Source organism: Oryx dammah, unplaced genomic scaffold (assembly GCF_014754425.2).
Source record: "Oryx dammah isolate SB20612 unplaced genomic scaffold, SCBI_Odam_1.1 HiC_scaffold_15, whole genome shotgun sequence".
Taxonomy (NCBI): Eukaryota; Metazoa; Chordata; class Mammalia; order Artiodactyla; family Bovidae; genus Oryx; species Oryx dammah.
In genome coordinates this window covers 11,151,451-11,170,917 of record NW_024070199.1, presented here as the reverse complement: position 1 = coordinate 11,170,917, position 19,467 = coordinate 11,151,451, and the positions used below count along the sequence as shown (strand labels likewise).

The window sequence follows — 19,467 nt, the reverse complement described above, 5'->3', positions numbered from 1 at the left end:
GAAGAGTTGACTCATTGGAAAAGACCCTGATGCTGGGAGGGATTGGGGGCAGGAGGAGAAGGGGACGACCGAGGATGAGATGGCTGGATGGCATCACTGACTCGATGGACGTGTCTGAGTGAACTCTGGGAGTTGGTGATGGACAGGGAGGCCTGGCGTGCTGTGATTCATGGGGTCGCAAAGAGTCGGACTCGACTGAGCGACAGAACTGAACTGAACTGAACAGTGGCTTCCTGTGGTAGCTCATATTTCTCCTTGTAAATAGCTTATTATTTCAGGCATATATGTTTTTCTCACTAACTGGACTTAAGAGTGCAGACAGCCTCAGACATAAGCAAACTGCCAAGTTTTCTTTCTGAAGGTTTGTTGCTGTTGTTCATGGCTAAGTTGTATCCGACTCTTTGTGACCCCATAGACTGCAGCGCACCAGGATTCCCTGTCCTTCAGTATCTCCCAGAGTTTGCTCAAACTTATGTCCATTCTGAAGGCTGGCCTTGAAGAAAAGAGGATAGGGTGGAAATCAGAAGCAATGGTCATCAAATACCACTGTCATTGCTTATTATATGTGTGATTTAGGGCAAATTATTGTGTATCTGCGAGCCTTCATCCCAACAGGGTTTTGTTAGGGATCAGTGAAATCATGTGATTTCAGCACAATACTTGGTGCTAAGCAAATAGTCAAAAATATTAAGCATTTTATTCCTAATTCTCCACACTTTCTGCTTCCCCGGAGTCATTTTTGTTGGGGAGCTTTTCCTCCAGAAGCTCTCCCACACGCCAAGCTGGGCTAATGACAGCCTCTCCTTTGTGCCTATGTGGTCCCCAGAATTTATCCTTTACACTTTTCATGTTGTTTTTTCTTCTGGAAATAATCTGTTTATGTGTTGGTCTTCCCTCGAGAGGCTATACATTTGCTAAGGGCACACATATTTTTTTTGTCTAGTAGTTTCTGCTGCTTAGTGGATGCTTAGGAAATGTCTATGGATTGTTTTTTGACAAATAGGTTAATGAACTATGTATGTATGTAAGATGTATGTAAGAACATCCCTTATCTAATGCTCCATGGGGCCCCCTCTGATTTCCCCTGTTGTTTGAGGGAGATCCTTCCCTTGTGGCTCAGCTGGTAAAAGGAATCCGCCTGCAATGTGGGAGACCTGGGTTCAATCCCTGGGTTGGGAAGATCTCCTGGAGAAGGAAAAGGCTACCTATTCCAGTATTCTGGCCTGGAGAATTCCACGGACTGTATAGCCCATGGGGTCTCAAAGAGTCGGACACGACTGAGCAACTTTCACTTTCTAGATGGATGGGAGTAATTCCTCCATCTTAGATTTTTGGTTTGCATCCCACTCCATCCCCTGAGTTTTGCAAATAATATTTTAATGTGAAAATGTCACTTCTCCCAAATAAAATACCTGCATGAGTTTTTCCAGAGATTAGTTTAGGCTGAATTTCTAAAAGTATGTCCAGTTACATAGTAATTTATATTCCAGGGGAGGAAAAGATTCTTTAGTTAAGTAAGGTTAGCATTTCTTTATTTGTTGTAGAACTTCTCAGATCTTCTACTTGATTATGAACCTTTGTCTTTTTCATGGAGTGTTTTACATGTAGAAATATCACTTTGATAAAAGCTGGAATTGGTATCACTGAACTGAATTTCAAACTTTTGAAAGCTGCTTAATGTTGAGTCCTTGAATGGTTGTCCTGTGGGTTACCTATTAGAGGTCTGATTTTACATGTTTCCCCATGTACTATTTTTGCAGCAGATCTTCAAGTAGTGAGATACATATATATATATAGAGAGAGGTTGGTGGTGGGGGGGCGGTGTGCTTTTCTGGTGTCTCAGATGGTGAAGAATCTGCCTGCAAGGCAGGAGGCCCAGGTTTGATTCCTGGGTTGGGAAGATCCCCTGGAGAAGGGAAAGATTCCCACTCTAGTATTCTTGCCTGGAAATATCCATGGACAGAGGATCCTGGCAGGCTACAGTCCATGGGCTCGCAAAGAGTTGGACACAAGTGAGCTACTAACACTGCCATCACCATATATATATGTAGATAGTGTGTTAATGATATTGAATAAGCAGTATTTAAGGGATGTACCAGAAAATAGCATGTTACTTTTGCTTTTGTACTATGCCCATAAAGTATATGGAATTTATTCATTTGACAGGTATTACCAGCCATATTCTATGTCAGATAATAGGGGTGCTTCTTAAGCAGAGTCTGGGGCAATCCATGGCTTACCCCTTCTGGGTAATAGAAGGCTTGGGTTCACTCTAAGTGCCTTTGCAGAGAAAATTCAGTACATGCACAGGCCTGTGGATGGAGCCCCACACCCGTTGGTCTGGCCATTCCTTTTGTTACAACACAGAAACACCTCACCTTGTCAGTAGAGAAGAGCTGTTCTGAGCCCTCTCGGGTGACCCACACTGTGGGTCCTGGGAGACCCCATCTCCCACAGTGGCAGCTATGGCACTGTGGTCCTTCATCCTGTGGGTGATGCCACGTTGTATGTGCCAAGTTGCTAAATATTTTGCACATGACTGAGGGAAAGCAAAAGCCAGGGTGTCCAGGGTGAAATTGAGAGCAGGGAAGAGGCCAGTGAGGCAGGCTGGGGCCAGACCCTGTGAAACCTTGTAGAACACGACAAGAATTTTGGATTTTATCTGAAGAACAACAGAAAGCCATTGAAAGGTTAAGAAAAGAGGAAAAACGACATGATCAGAAATGCTTTTTGAAAGGCTCACTCTTCTTAAAGTCTGGAATTTGTATGTGATGAGGGATGTATGTGTGTCTGGACAGTCGGTAGGAGAAAAGGATTCCTAGGGCAGAGCTGGGCTCTGCTGAATCCCTAGGCTCTGGTGGGTGGGCTGGGGGTCAGCCTGGATGGTGGGCTCTGACACTGAGGCAGAGGAAAAAGTCTATTCACTGGCTACAGTGCTTTTTATTTGAGGCGGGGGGTCCCCGAGCAAGAGGGCTTCCCAGGTGGATCAGCGGTAAAGAATCTGCCTGCCAGTGCAGGCGACACAGAAATCATGAGTTCAATCCCTGGGTCGGGAAGATCACCAAGAGGAGGAAATGGCAACCCACTCCACTGTTCTTGCCTAGGAAATCCCATGGACAGAGGAGTCTGGTGGGCTACAGCCCACATAGGGTCACAAAGAGTCCGGCAAGACTGAGCATGCACACAGTGAGCAAGAAGTCAGAGGATGAGACAGTTAGGTGGCATCACTGACTCAGTCGACATGAATCTGAGCACACTCTGGGAGAATGTGGTGGACAGAGGAGCCTGGCATGCTGCAGTCCTTGGGATCGCAAAGAGTCTGACATGACGCTCTGACTGAATAACAGCTGAGCAAGAAAAGTGTGGCTCTGAGGCGTGCAGGCAGACAAGTCCAGTAAGGTGGGAAGATGCGTGAGGGGCTCCAAAACTGACAGGCAAGAGCCAGAGCCCGAAGACTCAGTGAATCTAGACAGAGCAGGGGTCAGCGGAGACAGCAATGCCTGCAGCAGGCACAGAGGCCTGGGGAGGCAGCCTCCTGTGGGCTCTGGGCCAGAAACCTGAATTAACTGGTCAGGGCTAAGGTAAGAAGTCTTCATCTTTTTCAGAAACATTATCTTGTTGCACTTTTTGTTGGGGGAGGTGGAGCGGGCGGAGCTCAACCAGGAAATAAAAGAAGACAAACCCTGTCTGAGGCCAGGATAACCAGAGCTGGGACTGAGGCTTGTCTCTGAGGGAAGGGCGGAGCTTTTATCGAGGGTTTGGGGACTCCTAGTGTTGAAGATGAGAGGAAGGAAGCTGAATGTTGGAGACTGCAAAATTTCTAGTTGAAGCTGTTGTGCTTTTGGAAACAAGGTGAGCGCAGCTCAGAGTTGAGAGATGGCGCCTGTCCCCACCTCTGCACGGACCTTAGAACCTCTCTGGAAGGCAGATGTGCTGAGAAACAGTCCCTTAAATGGAAGCCCGCAGGCACTGCCAGTGATGAAAACGTGGATCCTCCTCATGGCTGGGGACAGAGCTGCAGGGGAAGGATATGGCCCATAGGGCAGGGTCACTGGGCAGGACGGGGCTGGGAAGCTTCTAAGAGGACCACTTCAGGGAACCACACAAATAATGTGAGACTTTATTTTAGTTTTATTATTTTTGTGTGAGAGGCAGGATGAGGGCTGGATTTCAGGTGTAATACTGGAAGGGACTGAGTTGTTATTTGAGGTAATAATAAAAAGGTGACATTATCAGTATCCTGGCATGGTGAAGAGTGTATATAGTGCTTGAATTCCACTTGAATCCCTTGACAATAAGGATTTAGCAAACAAAGCCCTTCCCTTCTGCACGGCTCTAAACACGAACACAGGAAGGAAACTTAAGCATTAGCGCAACGCCCAGGTGAGCTGTGACTCTTTTTTCACTCTTCCTAAATCCACCATGCAATTTCAGTTTGAAAATTCACAACAACCTGTTCTACTTTCAGGACAACAGCTGCCACATTTCACTTTTATTCCCAACCACGGATCTTGGAACAGTGAGTTAAACACTTCACGTCCATCAAGAGTGAGCTTTGGAGTTGGTGGGGTCAGCTAGGTTGATCGCTTTTAGACTCCTGAGGATTGAACCAACTAAAATTGCTTGGTGAGATAGGAAAGAGCCTCTTTATAGGAGTATTGCTTCTGTGTGCTCTGCTCCACATATATATATATTTTCATAACAAAGCACTGAAACAAATAATAACAGAGGCATTTCTGTCTTTCCCTCTGCAGAAAGAATGCCCGAGGAGGCTACTGCACTAGTTAACATGATTGCATGTTGAGTGCCCTGAATTCTCTGCCACAAAAAACCTCAAGAAGATGGTTCAATTATTGGAAAAGCCTTTCTATAATAAATCCTGGAGAGATAGAAAACATAAAGGAGAAATTAGAGAGCGAAGATCACTCACAATACGTGTATGGAATGCAGCCTGAGGAGATGATTTCCTTCAGCATCTTAACTACTTTAGTTCTGTAGTTCTGGCGGGGAGGAGGAAGCGCTGGATAAATTCTTGCAATGGAGCTTGGGAATCCTCGGTCTTCAGGTGGCAAAGTGTTTAGGCAATGTATGGACACTAGATGGCGCCCATAATCTTCAAACATAGTCAACAACTAGTTATTTTTTCTTTATAGGCACCGGCTGGCGCTAATGGTTAAATCTACCTGGCAATGCAGCAGATGTGAGAGCCCTGGGTTCCATCCCTGAGAGGGGAAGATCCCCTGGAGGAGGGCACGGCAACCCACTCCAGTATCCTTGCCTGGAGAATCCCATGGACCGAGGAGCCTGGCAGGCCACAGTCTATGGGATTGCAAAGAGTTAGACATGACTGAAGTGACTTAGCATGCACATATGACTACCTTGTCACAAAATAGTCGATTATTGAGACTATATACATATCTTCTCAAACATTTCCCATTACTGATATCCTGTGAGGTGCTCCTTAAGTAATGGTTTGGTGTCACATACGTTTGGGAAAAGCAATATATTTTATTGGTCTCTAAGGAGGTTCCCCTCCAGGACTCTTGCCTGAAAAATCCCATGGATGGAGGAGCCTGGTGGGCTACAGTCCATGGGGTCACCAAGAGTCGGATACGACTGAGTGACTTCACTTTTATGCATTGGAGAAGGAAATGGCAACCCACTCCAGTGTTCTTGCCTGGAGAATCCCAGGGACGGGGGAGCCTGGCGGGCTGCCGTTATGGGGTTGCACAAAGTCGGACACGACTGAAGCAACTTAGCAGCAGCAGCAGCAGCATCCATTCTAACACCTGCCCGCAAAAAGGAATTACTCAAACTATTGAAAAGAGGCTTTCTTCAGATATGGTTATCTGACACACAAAAAATATTACACATATTCTTGGGTTTCTCTGCTGGCTCAGATGGTAAAGAATCCACCTGCCATGAGGGAGACCTGGGTTTGATTCCTGGGCCGGGAAGATCCCCTGGAGAAGGGCATGGCAACCCACTCCAGTATCCTTGCCTGGAGAATCCCATGGATGGATCGCAAAGAGTTGAACACAACTGAGCAACTGAACTGAACTGAAAAGATCCCTGGGTTGGGAAGATCCCCTGGAGGAGGGCATGACTACCCACTCCAGTATACTTGCCTGGAGAATCCCCATGGACAGAGGAGCCTGGCGGGCTACAGTCCATGGAGTCACAGAGTCAGACACGACTGAGAGACTTTCACTGTACTATATGACACATATTCTTAAGGTACAGTGGTTGGTAGTAATGGTGTGAAGTACTTACAATGTGACATGCTCTGTTCTAAGTGCTTTCTCTCTTTTTCCTCAGTATGCCACCTCTCTCTCTCTGTGTGCTCACACACATTAGATACGCTGATACACAGTTGGCCTTGGATTTGCAGTTGGTTGAATTGTTGTTTAGTTGCTCAGTTGTGTCCGACTCTTTGTGACCCCGTGATTCTCTGTCCATGGGATTTCCCAGGGAAGAATACTGGAGCTGGTTGCCATTTCCTTCTCCAGGGGATCTTCCTGACCCAGGAATCGAACCCCTGCCTCCAGCATTGGCAGGTGAGTTCTTTCCCACTGAGCCACAAGGGAAGCCCAGTTGGTTGAATGCATGGATGCAAAACTCGCTGATGCGGAGGGCCGACTGTATTCAATGTACTATGCCATTTTATACAAGGGACTTGAGTTTAGCACATTTTGCTGTTGACAGGTTGTCCTGGAACAAATCCTCCGTGGATATGGAAGACAGCTGTATCTGCTTTGGGCAGTGAGCACTTTGAGATCTATTATTCTCATTCATCTTTGAGATTTCGATTCCTGGTACAGAACCTGACACATAGTAAGCCATTAATAAAACAAATTGTCTTAGAAGATTCTACAGTCTGTGTGGGAGAATTATTCAGGAAAATAGGAATGGATATTACATCCCTGATTAGCAAGGTAGTTGTCTATTATACAAGTTCCTTCTCGATGAAAATCAGTTGAGAGCAGAGATCTGCCCTTTGGCTCTCTTGCCTGGGGAAGCTATTTCTCCTCTCTAAACTTACTATGTTATTTTTAGCATGACTTATTTGCAAATAAATCTTACATGACTTAGAAATCTATGCATTGGATTTTTACTTAGGGTTTTTGTTCTTTTGTTTTCCAGGAAGGTATAGCTTGTCTTTACATACCCAGTGGAAGCTGGAGGTGCAAAATATTATCTTCCATATTCCATTGCTAATAATTCTGTCACTTTTCTTTCCATACTGTAATAATGTGTAAGCTTCCCAAGCCTGTTTATTTCTTCCTTGTAGGGTTAAACAATGAAATTCCAATACTGAGCCTTTACACTAGCCAAGTTTTAGCCACAGTTTATACAAATTTTCACAAGCTGAAAAGAATTCCTTTTCCTTTCCAACTGTAAAAAATGAATGGTATTTTCATTGTTGAACTATCTTTGCAAATGTTTTACATAAAAAAGAATATGATATTTGAACTTTAGACATTGCTGTTATGTACTATGAATTGCAGTCTCTAAGAAGACTATAATTCTGATTTGTTTGCATGCTTACTCTGTGGTCCTGGCAATAATATTTAAATGGATTCATCTACTTCTGGAAGCAGAAGTACTTGGGAGTTTTCTTTGTTGAGCTATAACAAGGTTATCATCTCGTTTCTTTCCCCACCACATGCCTAGAGATTAAACAAATAAAACCCATAGCTTAGGGGATTTCTTATTTAAACAGAGTTAAAAAGTCAATAATATCATCTCTGTGCCTCAGTTTATTCATACTTCAAATGAACATAATAAGGCATAGAGTTGTTATAAGATTATGTTACCTACCCCTGTGACTGACTCAAAAGCTCCGTGTAAATACTAGTTCCTTATAGTTTTGTGCGGGCCTCCCTGCTAGCTCAGCTGGTAAAGAATCTGCCTGCAATGCAGAAGACCCCAGTTCGATTCCTGGGTGGGGAAGATCCCCTGGAGAAGGGATAGGCTACCTGCTCCAGTATTCTTGGGCTTCCCTGATGGCTCAGCTGGTAAAGAATCTGCCTGCAGTGCAGGAGATCTGGGTTCGATCCTGGGTTGGGAAGATCCTCTGGAGAAGGGAACAGCTTACCCACTTTAGTATTCTGGCCTGGAGAATTCCATGGACTCCATGGGGCCACAAAGAGTCGGACACGACTGAGTGACTCTCACTCACTCACTGTGGTTCTGTGTGGTTCTAAATGTGCTGTGCACACCAAGCAGTGTGTACAAAGAAGCTTGTATACACTGAGATCATCGTCAAGGTTTCGAAGAGAGATTGTGCCGTGAGGAGAAAGAAAACTGATTTGGGGTCAAGGGAGCTGCTTTTGAGTCCCACGTCAGAGTCAGGAGCTGTGGAGCTATGGACAAATTGTTTAGCCATTTTGAATCCTCTTTCCCTGATGTGGAAATGGAGAGAAATAATAACATTGATCCCTAGAATCAAGGCATGTGAAAGTGCTTTGTGTCTGGGAAAGTGCTTTGACAACGGGAACGCTGATTGCGCTGAAATGACAGAGTGGTCCCCCAGTCTACAGATTTTCAGCCAGGATGAGGAAGATATGTAAGTCTGTCCTAGAAAGAACTTCAGAGTCAGTCTCCCAGGCTCTAGTGACTTTTCAAGGCATCGCTATTTTCATTTAATACTTTGTCATCAATAAACAATGTTTGAGAGATGGCTAGGTACCAGGCACTGTGCTAAACGTCGAGGATACAAAATCATAAAAGATACGGAGTTTGCTTTCAGAGAGTTTTTGGTAACTTAGCAGAGAAAGATAGACACGTAAATAAACACGGACAATGAGGTTTAAGAGCTTATTAGAATTTTAAATTTATATATTGTCTAAGCTTTTTTTCTTTTTAACTGGAGGATAATTACTATACAATCCTGTGTTGCTTTCTGCCGTACATCAATGTGAATCAACCATGGGCATACATATGTCCCATCTCTCTGGAACCTCCCCACACCCCATCCTAGCCCTCTGGGTTGTCACAGAGCGCCTGGTTGAGCTCCCTGCGTCATAGAGCAAATTCCCACTGGCTATCTGTTTGACACGTGGTGATACGTATGTTTCAGTGCTACCCTCTCAATTCGTCCCACCTTCTGCCTCCCTCTGTTCCTGCCTTGCAAATAGGTTCATCAGTACCAGTTTTCTATATTCCATGTATATGCATTAAAAAAGTATATATTTGTCTTTCTCTTTTTGACTTCACTCTGTATTACAGGCTTTAGGTTCATCCACCTCCCTAGAATTGACTCAAATTCATTCTTTTTAAAGGCTGAGTAATATTCCACTGGGCTTCCTGCTTCCCTCGTAGCTGTCAGTAAAGAATCTGCCTGCAATGCAAGAGACCCAGATTCGATTCCTGGGTCAGTAAGATGCCCTGGAGAAGGAAATGGCTACCCACTCCAGTATATCTGCCTGGGAAATCCCATGGACAGAGGAGTCTGGTGGGCTGCAGTCCGTCAAGCTGCAAGAGTTGGAACAAGAGTTGGACATGACTTAGTGACTAAACCACCACCAATATTCCACTGTATAGAGGTACCACGGCTTCTTTATCCATTTGTCTGTCAGTGGACATCTGGGTTGCTTCCAGGTCCTCACTTCTGTAAACAGTGCTGCAATGAACGCTGGAGTACATGTCTTTTAAAACTGGTTTTCTCAGGGTATAGGCATAGTAGTGGGTTGCTGGTCATATGGTAGATTTATTCCTAGTTTTTAACAAATCTCTACACTGTTCACAATGGCTGCGTCAATTTACATTCCCACCAACAGTGCAAGAGGGTTCCCTTTTCTCCACATCCTCTCCAGTGTTTATTATTTGTAGAGTTTTTGAGGATGGCCCTTCTGACCAGTGTGAGGTGACATCTCCTTGTAGTTTTGATTTTACATTTCTCTAGTAATGAGTGATGCTGAATATCTTTTCATGTGTTTATCAGCTATCTGTATGTCTTCTTTGGAGAAATGTTAAGTTATATCTTATATGTCATTTAAGTACAGAAGAAGTAGGTCGGGGGGAGTAGTTGAAGGGGTGATGATAGGTGATAGAATAAGGGCCTGGCACAGGACCTTACCCTAATTCTTCCATACTCAATCCTTCTAGACATCTGATAGTTGATGAGTGAGCAGGAACCTCTACGTGTGGGAGAACAACAGACATACAAAAGGGAGGGTCAAGCATGCAGACCACTGGACACGGCTCAGGTCAACTGACTACATCCTATAGGTAAATCATGTGTGCAGGGGGTGGTGATGGTTAACAAATATAAGGTCACAGCTATAAAGCAAAGATGAATTTTCCAAAAGGCACAATGAAAACCACAAACTAAATGCTTTATTTAGTTACGAATCATAACCATCCCCATAAAACTGGGCTCCTTATGCAATTCTCTGTTATTATTTGCATGATTGCCAAAACTGCAGAGTGGACATGAACACTCACAGTGGATTTAACTGCTTATCATAGAATTTATCCCAAGGAGGTAGCTTGATGTAATAGAAAGAAGCATCAATAGATATTCAAAGAGAAGAAAGGGCTTGGAGAAGAGAGGAGTGGGGAAAGCAAGATGGAAGGAAAGATGGAAGGAAGGAAGGTGGGTAAGAGGAGGTGGGTGAAGGATATTAAGACTGAATATTTAAATCCGAACTCTGACTCTCTAGTTAGGTGCACTTTTTTCTTTTTTTTTGCCATGCTGCATGGGTTGCAGGATCTTATTTCTCTGACCAGGGACTGAACTCATACCCACTGCAGTGGGAGCACAGAATCTTAACCTCTGGACCACCAGGGAAATCCCTAGTTAGGTGAACTTTGACAAGTTATTTAACCTCTCTGAACCATATTCTTTTCATCTGGACGCGGTGATTTACCTTTCACAGTGACTGTGAGAATATAAATAACTTTTATAAAGTAATTACTTTTCTAATATGGCTGGTACATAAGTCCTTACTAACTCATTGCTAATAACTTTTGTATTTAGGTAAATGGTGATGTGCTACCACTTAGCAACATCATCAAATTGTATGCAGAACTATTTTACACGTTATTCATTAAAAAAAAATTATTTGTATTTTTGGCTATGCGGAGTCTTTGTTGCTGCGCAGGCATTTCTCTAGTTGCGGCGAGTGGGGGCCACTCCCTGGTTGTGGTGTGTGATGGCTTCTCATTGTGGTGGCTTCTCTTGCTGTGGAGCATCTAGGGCATGTGGCCTTCAGCAGCTGTGGCTTCTGGGCTCTAGAGCACAGGCTGAATAGGTGTGGCACACAGGCTTAGTTGCTTAGTGACATCTGGGATCTTCCCAGAACAGGGATCGAACCCATGTCTCCTGCACTGGCAGGCAGATTCTTTACCAGTGAGCCATGGAGGAAGCCCCTACATTATTCTTAAATAGTTACATGCAACAAACTGCATGCATCATGAAGATGCCGTTTTTAGAGTATAATGAAGGATTTTGAAAGAAATTTAGCATTTTGAAAAATAAGTAATACACTGAAAAAAATGCATGCTTCTCAATGTGCTATTTGGATACAAATATGTCTACGAAAATCTAAATGAAAACACTAGCACCTCTACCTGTATCTGAAGAAAGGAACACGCCTCAAACCTGAACACCATTTAAATTGCAACATGCACCTGAAGCCATAATGCTTTCTTCCCTATTTCCTTTGGAATGAAGGTGCTTTTGGATTTATAACTGGAAGGGACTTTCTCTCAGATGGTGTCAGGGAATAAAGATTAAGGAGCAATACTCACAGATAGGATCTGGTCTCCTCTCTGAAGCTCCCCGCTCAGGTCTGCTGGTCCACCAGCCAGAATGAAGGAGACAAAAATACCTTCTCCGTCTTCTCCGCCCACGATGTTGAAGCCCAGGCCAGTGGAGCCTTTATGCAGGACCACCTTGCGGGGCTCCCTGCAGAAACAAGTGGAGAATCATGTCCATAGGGTGGCCCAGTCAAGATTTACATCGCTTTTACTTACTACCTAGGAAAATGGCTTCTCTAATTATGATAATTTGCATATCAAAAATATGTTAATATCAGGGCAGATGTCTGAATTCCTCACTGTAACAAATGCCAATATACCATGCAAGTTTATCCCTTAATTCCAAAACATTTCATTAAACTAGCTTTACTTCCAATTTTCCTTTGTTTATAACATCTGTTCTTGTACTGAGCACTGCTACAGCAGTATTCAATAGGATGGATGTTTCCAAAAAGAGGAAGAGAATTTGGGGGACGAGGGACTAGACTGAATAGGCCAGACGATGAACTATATTACATGACAGCCTCTGGGCTTGTTTTTTGTTTAATTAAAATTTACTCTGGAGGCAGTGGGGACTCACTGGAAGATTTTTGAGGCATGAATAATTTTTAAATCAATTTTAGGAAGATTACAAATGGCCATATGTAGGATTGATGGAGTTGGAAGCACAGATATGATGGGAGACAGGAAAACTACTAAGGATATTGACCAAGTAATCCAGGTTTAAGGAAGTGACAGCCTGCCCAAGAGGGATGGCAGTGATGATGAAAAGAAAGGGCCACATGAAAGAGGTAATTTAAAGGCAGGAACAGAGGTTGTTTCGGGTATTGGAAGAGGAAGGAAGAACATATAAGTACTTGCAAAAAGGGGAGAGAGGGAAGGTGGAATCCAGAGTACGAGCATGAGTATGACTTTGTCATGCTTAATTCCAGGTACTAGTCAGACATCCTTGTGGAGATGTGTGAAGCAGTTAGAGACAAAGGATAGGAATTTAGATTCTCAGAGAGGACTGCAGAGGCAGATTTGAAGGTCATCAGTAAAAGGATGAGAGATCAAATCTTAAGCCAACAGTTCATTGACATTGTTTAGAGGTTGAAAAATTATGGAACACAGAATTGCAAGGGTTCTAAGAAGGCATCTAGTCGAATTGTCTCTATCAGTAGTTTCAAAAAAAATGTTATCCTGCAAGCCTCAGGTTTGACCAAGAATTTTTTTTTTAATATCACCTACCCTTCTCTTTCAAATATCTCAGTTCCAATTATGAAATGTTTCTCTTCTATTTTCCTACTCTTAATGATATAAGAATGACAAAAAAGTCCAATACATTTTTATTTTTTAAAATTGATTTTTTATTGGAGTATCACTGCTTTACAATGTTGTGTTAGTTTCTGCTGTGCAATAAAGTGAATCAGTTATACATAAATGTATTGTTGTAGTTCAGTGGCTAAGTCATGACCAACTCTTGGTGACCTCATGGACTGCAGCACGCCAGGCTTCCCTGTCCTTCACTATCTTCTGGAGTTTACTCCAACTCATGTCCATTGAATCAGTGATGCCATCCAGTCATCTCATCTTCTGCCACCCCCTTCTCCTCCTGCCCTCAATCTTTCCCAGCATCAGGGTCTTTTCCAGTGAAGCAGCTCTTTGCATCAGGTGGCTAAAGTATTGGAGCTTCAGCTTCAGCATCAGTCCTTCCAATGAATATTCAGGGTTGAGTTCCTTTAGGATTGACTGACTTGATCTTGCTGTGCAAGGGACTCTTAAGAGTCTTCTCCAACACCATTGTTCAAAAGCATCAATTCTTTAGTGCTCAGCCTTCTTTATAGTCTAACTCTCACATCCATACATGACTCCTGGAAAAACCATAGCCTTGACTATACAGACCTTTGTCGGCAAAGTGACATCTCTGCTTTTTAATATGCTGTCTAGTTTTGTCATAGCTTTTCTTCCAAAGAGCAAGTGTCTTTTAATTTTGTGGCTTCAGTCACTGTTTGCAGTGATTCTGGAGTCCGAGAAATTAAAGACTGTCACTATTTTTCCACTTTTTCTCCCTCTATTGGCCATGAAGTGAAAGGACTGGATTCCATGATCTTCGTCTTTTTTTTTTTTTTTTTTTGATCTTCGTTTTTTGAATGTTGAAATTTTAAGCCAGCTTTTTCACTCTCCTCTTTCACCCTCATCAAGAGGATCTTTAGTTCCTCCTTGTATAAGCATATCCATTCTCTTTTAGATATCCTTCCCATTGAGGTCACCACAGAGCATTGAGTAGAGTTTCCTGTGCTGCACAGTAGGTTTTTAATTAGCTATCTATTTTATACATAGTAGTGATTTTATGTCAGTCCCAATCTCCTAATTCATCCCAACCCTATTTCCCCACTTTGGTAACTTAAGTTTGTTCTCTCAATCCAGGACTCTCTTTTTGCTTTGCAAATAAGTTCATCTGTACCATTTTTTAAGATTCTACATGTAAACAATATTATATGATATTTAGGTCATCATATTAATGACTACACAGACTTTTAAATTTGCTATCACATTTCCTTGCATAAAGAGATGCAGTATATCTATTTTACCCTTATTTGAGGAAAGGTGTACAATGTACACTAGAGCTTGGACTATAAGTAATATGTAACAATGCTATGTATTAAGAGGTAACTTGACATAGGGTTAGCTCATTCTGATGGGGGCAGACTACTGATACGCAATACATGCAATAAGTTTGTTATATGGTATGTTAGAAAGCAGTAAATATTTTGGGAAAAGAGAAGGTGGAGGAGTGCAAGGACAGGTGCTTGCAGGGATGAGCTTGGGCAGGATTTACTGAAAAGGTGACAGTTGAGGAAAGACTGAAGAGGTGAGGAATCTCATCATGATATCTGAAGGAGACGTTCCAGCTAGAAGGGACAGAGGCACTAATGTGGGAAGGTGCCTGGTGCTGTCAAGGAAAAGCTAGGAGGCCACTGTGGCTGAATGAGTGAACAAGGGAAGGAGAATGGTAAAAGATGATGTCAGTGTGCTGGTTTTCTATTGATGAGCAACAAATTACCACAAACACCCACTATTACCTCACAGTTTTGTAGGTCAGAAGTTGGGGTGGCCTTGTCTAGGTTGTCTGCCTAGGATTTCATAAGGTTATTATCAAGGTGTCAGCCAGGACAAACTTTATTGGGATGCTCTGGGGAAAAGGCAGATCCATATTCAAGGTAGCTTGTTGGCAGAATTCAGTATCTTGTACTTGTACTTTTACGTATATCGGGTTGGCCAGAAGAGTGCGTTCAGTTTTTTCTGTAAGATTTTATGGAAAGAATCCAAATGAACCTTTTTTTTTGCCAACTCAGTATTTTATTATAAGGAATTGACTGATGGAGCCATGAATAATGAGAAGTTCCAGGATCTATAGTCAGCAAGCTGGAGACCCAGCAGAGCTGATGGTACAACCTCCAGCGCAAGTTTGAGCCCAAAGTTAGGAGAAAAGCAATGCCCCAGATCAAAGGCAGAAAGAAAGAGCAAATTCTCTCTTACTTTGTCTTCGGTTTTATTCAGGTCTTCAGTGGGTTGGATGGGGCTGCTCATATGAGAGAGGACGCTCAGCTTTACTCAGTACACTGATACAAATGATAGTCTCATCCAGAAACATCCTCACAGACACACCCTGAATAAGGTTTAATTATCTGGGCACTCTGTGACCCAGTCAAGTTGACATACAAAAGTAGCCATAACAAAGACTGAGGTCCTGTTTCCTTGCTGGCTGCCAGTTGGGAGTCTCTCTCAGCTTCTAGAGGCCACCCCTTTTCCTTCTCACATGGTCCTCTCTAAACTTCAAGTCAGAAATGGTACACTGAATCCTTTCCTTTTTTGGAAGCTCTCTGGCTTGTTCTTCTGCAGCTGGCTGGATTTAACTCTCTGCTTTTCCAAGGTCTGTGTGATTAGGTGTGAAGCACCCAGATGATTCTTAACCTTAGATCAACTGCTTAGTAACCTTAATTACATTTGTAAACTTCCTTTTCCATGTAAGGTAACTTAATTGTGGGAGTAACACCAGAAGGTGGAGATCATGGGACCATTCCAGAATTTTGACTCCTACAGGCAGATAGGCAATAGGGGATAAATCCTGAAGGGTCCCGTAGACCATTTTAAAACTTTGATTTTTATTCTGAGAGAAACAGGGACCCACTGGGAAAAATTACCTGATCTGATTTGCATTTTACATGATTACTTCGGTATAAAGTAGATATGAGGGGCAAAGATTAAAGAAGACCAGTTGGGTGGATTTTGCTATATTTAGGCAAAATATAATAGTGCCATGGACAAGAGTGGTATTAGAGGAGGTGGTGGACAGTGGATACGTTTCTAGTCTGTTTTCATTTTCTGTTCAGATCGAGTAATTCCTGTTTTTCAACTTTCAGATTCACTGTTTTTTTTTCCTGTTATATTTATTCTGCTATCAAACCCATCTAGTGAGTTTTAAAATTTTGCTTATTTTATTTTTAAAAAGCTTTAACATTCTATTTTGTTTTTCTTTATATCTTTTATTCCTTTGCTGAGACTTTCTATTTCTTAAAAAAAAATTGATTTCAAGGGTATTTGTTATTGCTCATTGAAGCATGATTCTGCTTTAAAATCCTTGACAGAAAATTCCAACATCTGTGTTATTAGTACCTCAATGTTGCTATCTTTTGTCTTTCCTCATTTGAGTTGAGGTTATCCTGGTTTTTGGCATGATAAGTGATCTTTTATTGTATACTGGACATTTTGGGTGTTATGTTGTGATGCACTGGATTATATCCATTTTAGTCTTTTCCAGGTTGTAGATTTGTTTAGCAGATCCAAGTGGGATGGGTATTCAGCTCTCCACATGGCTCTGGTGACACCAGAGAGGAGAGTGGGGTACCAGTTTGCATTCTAGTCATTCTACATGCCTGCCACTTGGCGGGGTAGAGGCTCAGGTCCTTCTGGACCCACTGACACCAAAGGTGGAGAGAAAGTGGCGAGTTGACCAGTACCACCTTGAACCACCTTGTTCTGCCCCTGAGAGGGGCTAGCAGTTCAGCCCTCCCCACCCCCATCGAGCCCCACGGACACTCCCCTGGTAGGTAAAGTGGTTTGCCAACAAGTGCTGCTTCATTCCCCCTCCTCCTGTCTGTTGCCCCTGCCCAGGGGTAGAAGTTCAGCTCCCAGCAGGGCCCCGTCAATACCAGGAGTAAGGGAACAGAAAGCAAATCTCATTCTAGCTTGTTGCTGCTGGGTAAAGATGCAAGTTCAGCTTCCCACTGAAAGTGGAGGATCAGCTAACAACACCTCATACCATCTTATTCTGCCTTTTAGTTGCAGGATAGGAATGGAAGTTCAGCTCTTCTTTGGCCCCCTGACACCAACCCAGTGGAAGAAATGAAGGGCCATCTCATAACTGTGTATCCCAGCTGTCTCTGGTGGGGCCAGAAGTCCAGCCATCCACATGGTCCTGGCACCACAATGGTGAGTGGATGACTTTTTCTTTGTTATCTGGCTAGAGTAGGACCCCATGGCCCCAAACTTCCCTGTTCTATCAGTCTACTCTTTCCCCAGTCCTTTGGTTACAGGGAGCAGGCTTTTCTTGAGGCTTTTTAATCTATACGTAGTGGTGGTTTCAGGGTATAGCCTTCTCTGGCCCATCCAGGATATACGGGATGCAGAAAGAAAATTCAGATAACTCACATCAGTGTCATTCCTCTTGGAGCTGGCCTGACATTTTTCCAACTTAAAAAAAAAAATTATTTATTTATTTATGGCTGTGCTGGGTCTCTGTTGCTGCAAGCAGGTTTTCTCTAGGCTGCAGTGAGCAGGGGCTACTCTTTCTTCATCGTAGTATGCAGGCTTCTCATGGTGGTGGTTTCCCTTGTTGCAGAGCTTCTCTGCAACACGTGGACCCTAGGGTTCTAAGTCACGTGGGCTCAGTAGCTGTGGTGTGTGGGCTCAGTAGCTCCACAGCGGGTAGGATCTTCCCGGACCAGGGATTGAACCCAAGTCCCCTGCATTGGCAGGTGGATTCTTAACCACTGGACCACCAGGGAAGTCCTTTGTCCAGCTTTTTAGAGTGTTTTTATGTTTGTTTGATTATGTCTAAAGTTGTTTTTGCTTTTCTACATAAAAGGGAAAATTAGAGAGGAATGGGGATATTTTCCATTGGCTGATACCAGAAATCCAGGTTCTAGATACGTTTTTGAAGGTAGGGGTTAACAGGATTTTTGACAAAAAAGTTATTATAAAAAATACCTTTCCCCCCCCCCAGTATAAATCACATAGTTTCAGTGGGACCAATGACATTCAAGCTATAGATCATAAACAGATGGCAGGAAGGAGGCTATTATGACTCTGTTTACCTAGATGCTAAATGTTGTACTTGATGCTTTCTGGGCATCATTCCATTTATTCCTCAAAACAGTCCAGTGATGGAGGTATACTGATGTCTGCAACAACTCTGAAACTAATCCTAAAAGGAAGATGGATTGGTGACTGGATAGACTGAAGAGGAAGTGTAGTAAAATGTTGAAGCTAGATGGCAAGTATATGGGTGTTCATTATAACATTCTTTAAATTTCTTTATGTTTGAAAAATTTTATAACAAAATATTGAGAAAAGTAGACAACCTGATGAAGAAATTATTTTGACAGCTCTCTATTGTAGTTAAACAAGACTGCTTGCCCAACTTCTTACGGAGTTTAGTAAGTAGCAAAGGCAGAACTAAGGCGCAGATTTTCTAATTCAAAATCCCAGAGTCTAAAGTACAATATATTCCAGAGATTGTCAATTGACAAGTTGGAGGCTTGATATGAACCACAGTGTTAACAAATTTTTGAATTCATTGCTCATGTTTAAAATTAGAAAAACTTGCATAAAATGTGGATTCACGGATTTACATGGGGAAAAAACCAACCCAGACATTCTATGAATACTGACTCTTAGTCTCATTGTATAGCAACAGTTGTCTAGAACATGGCCCACTTAAATGAGGTAGTCATTCTCTAGCTTGCCATTCATCCTCTAGTCTCATCTCTGCCTCATGTTCCTCAGACCAAAAAAGCTATAAGTTGCATCACATTTGCCCTTCTCGCAAAGTTAAGAGGAAAGTAAAGCATTTCTTGTACTCATAGTTCTATCAAAAATGAGAAAATTTTGACTTTGTGGAGGAAGCCTGATATTTTAATAGAAAAATGGGAGAGAACAAATTCATTTGGAACTAAGGATTATCCTTACATGTTTAATATGCAAAATGAGTCTCTGCAGAAAGAATACAGCTTTTAAGATTATAATGAAACATTAGACCCTGTTACATGTAACTTACACAGGGGCATATTGTTAGTGACCTCTGTGCATAAAATATATCATTTGTGAGTGATAGTAGTTTTTATTTGTTTTTCTTGGACAAGTCTTTTAAACTAAGTTATTTGGAAATTTCTCAACTCTTGAGATTTAAATGTGTTTTTAAAAAGAGAATTTTGTATCACAGTAAATTAGGATGTTTATTTTAATTAATAGGGAGAAATGCCAAAGAAATAAATCTGTAAAACTCTATGCAAATGAAATGTCCTAAGCATACTCCAAATGATTTACTTTTTTCTAATTTAAAATTCTTATACTAATAACCCATTATATTATGTGGAAGATTTTAAAGAGTTTTCATGTAAAAACAAAACAAACAAATATAACGAATATATAACAAAA

General features: G+C 42.4%; 1 protein-coding gene across 16 annotated transcripts in view; it reads right to left on the bottom strand.

Moving 5' to 3' along the window:
• Positions 1-19,467, bottom strand: part of DLG2 (discs large MAGUK scaffold protein 2) — a 2,338,778-nt gene that overhangs the window by 404,937 nt on the left and 1,914,374 nt on the right. For all 16 annotated transcript variants that reach the window (XM_040255566.1, XM_040255568.1, XM_040255582.1 and 13 more), the window contains one exon: positions 11,758-11,914. In XM_040255566.1, coding sequence (XP_040111500.1) covers positions 11,758-11,914 — 157 coding nt within the window. The remainder of the gene's footprint in view (positions 1-11,757; positions 11,915-19,467) is intronic.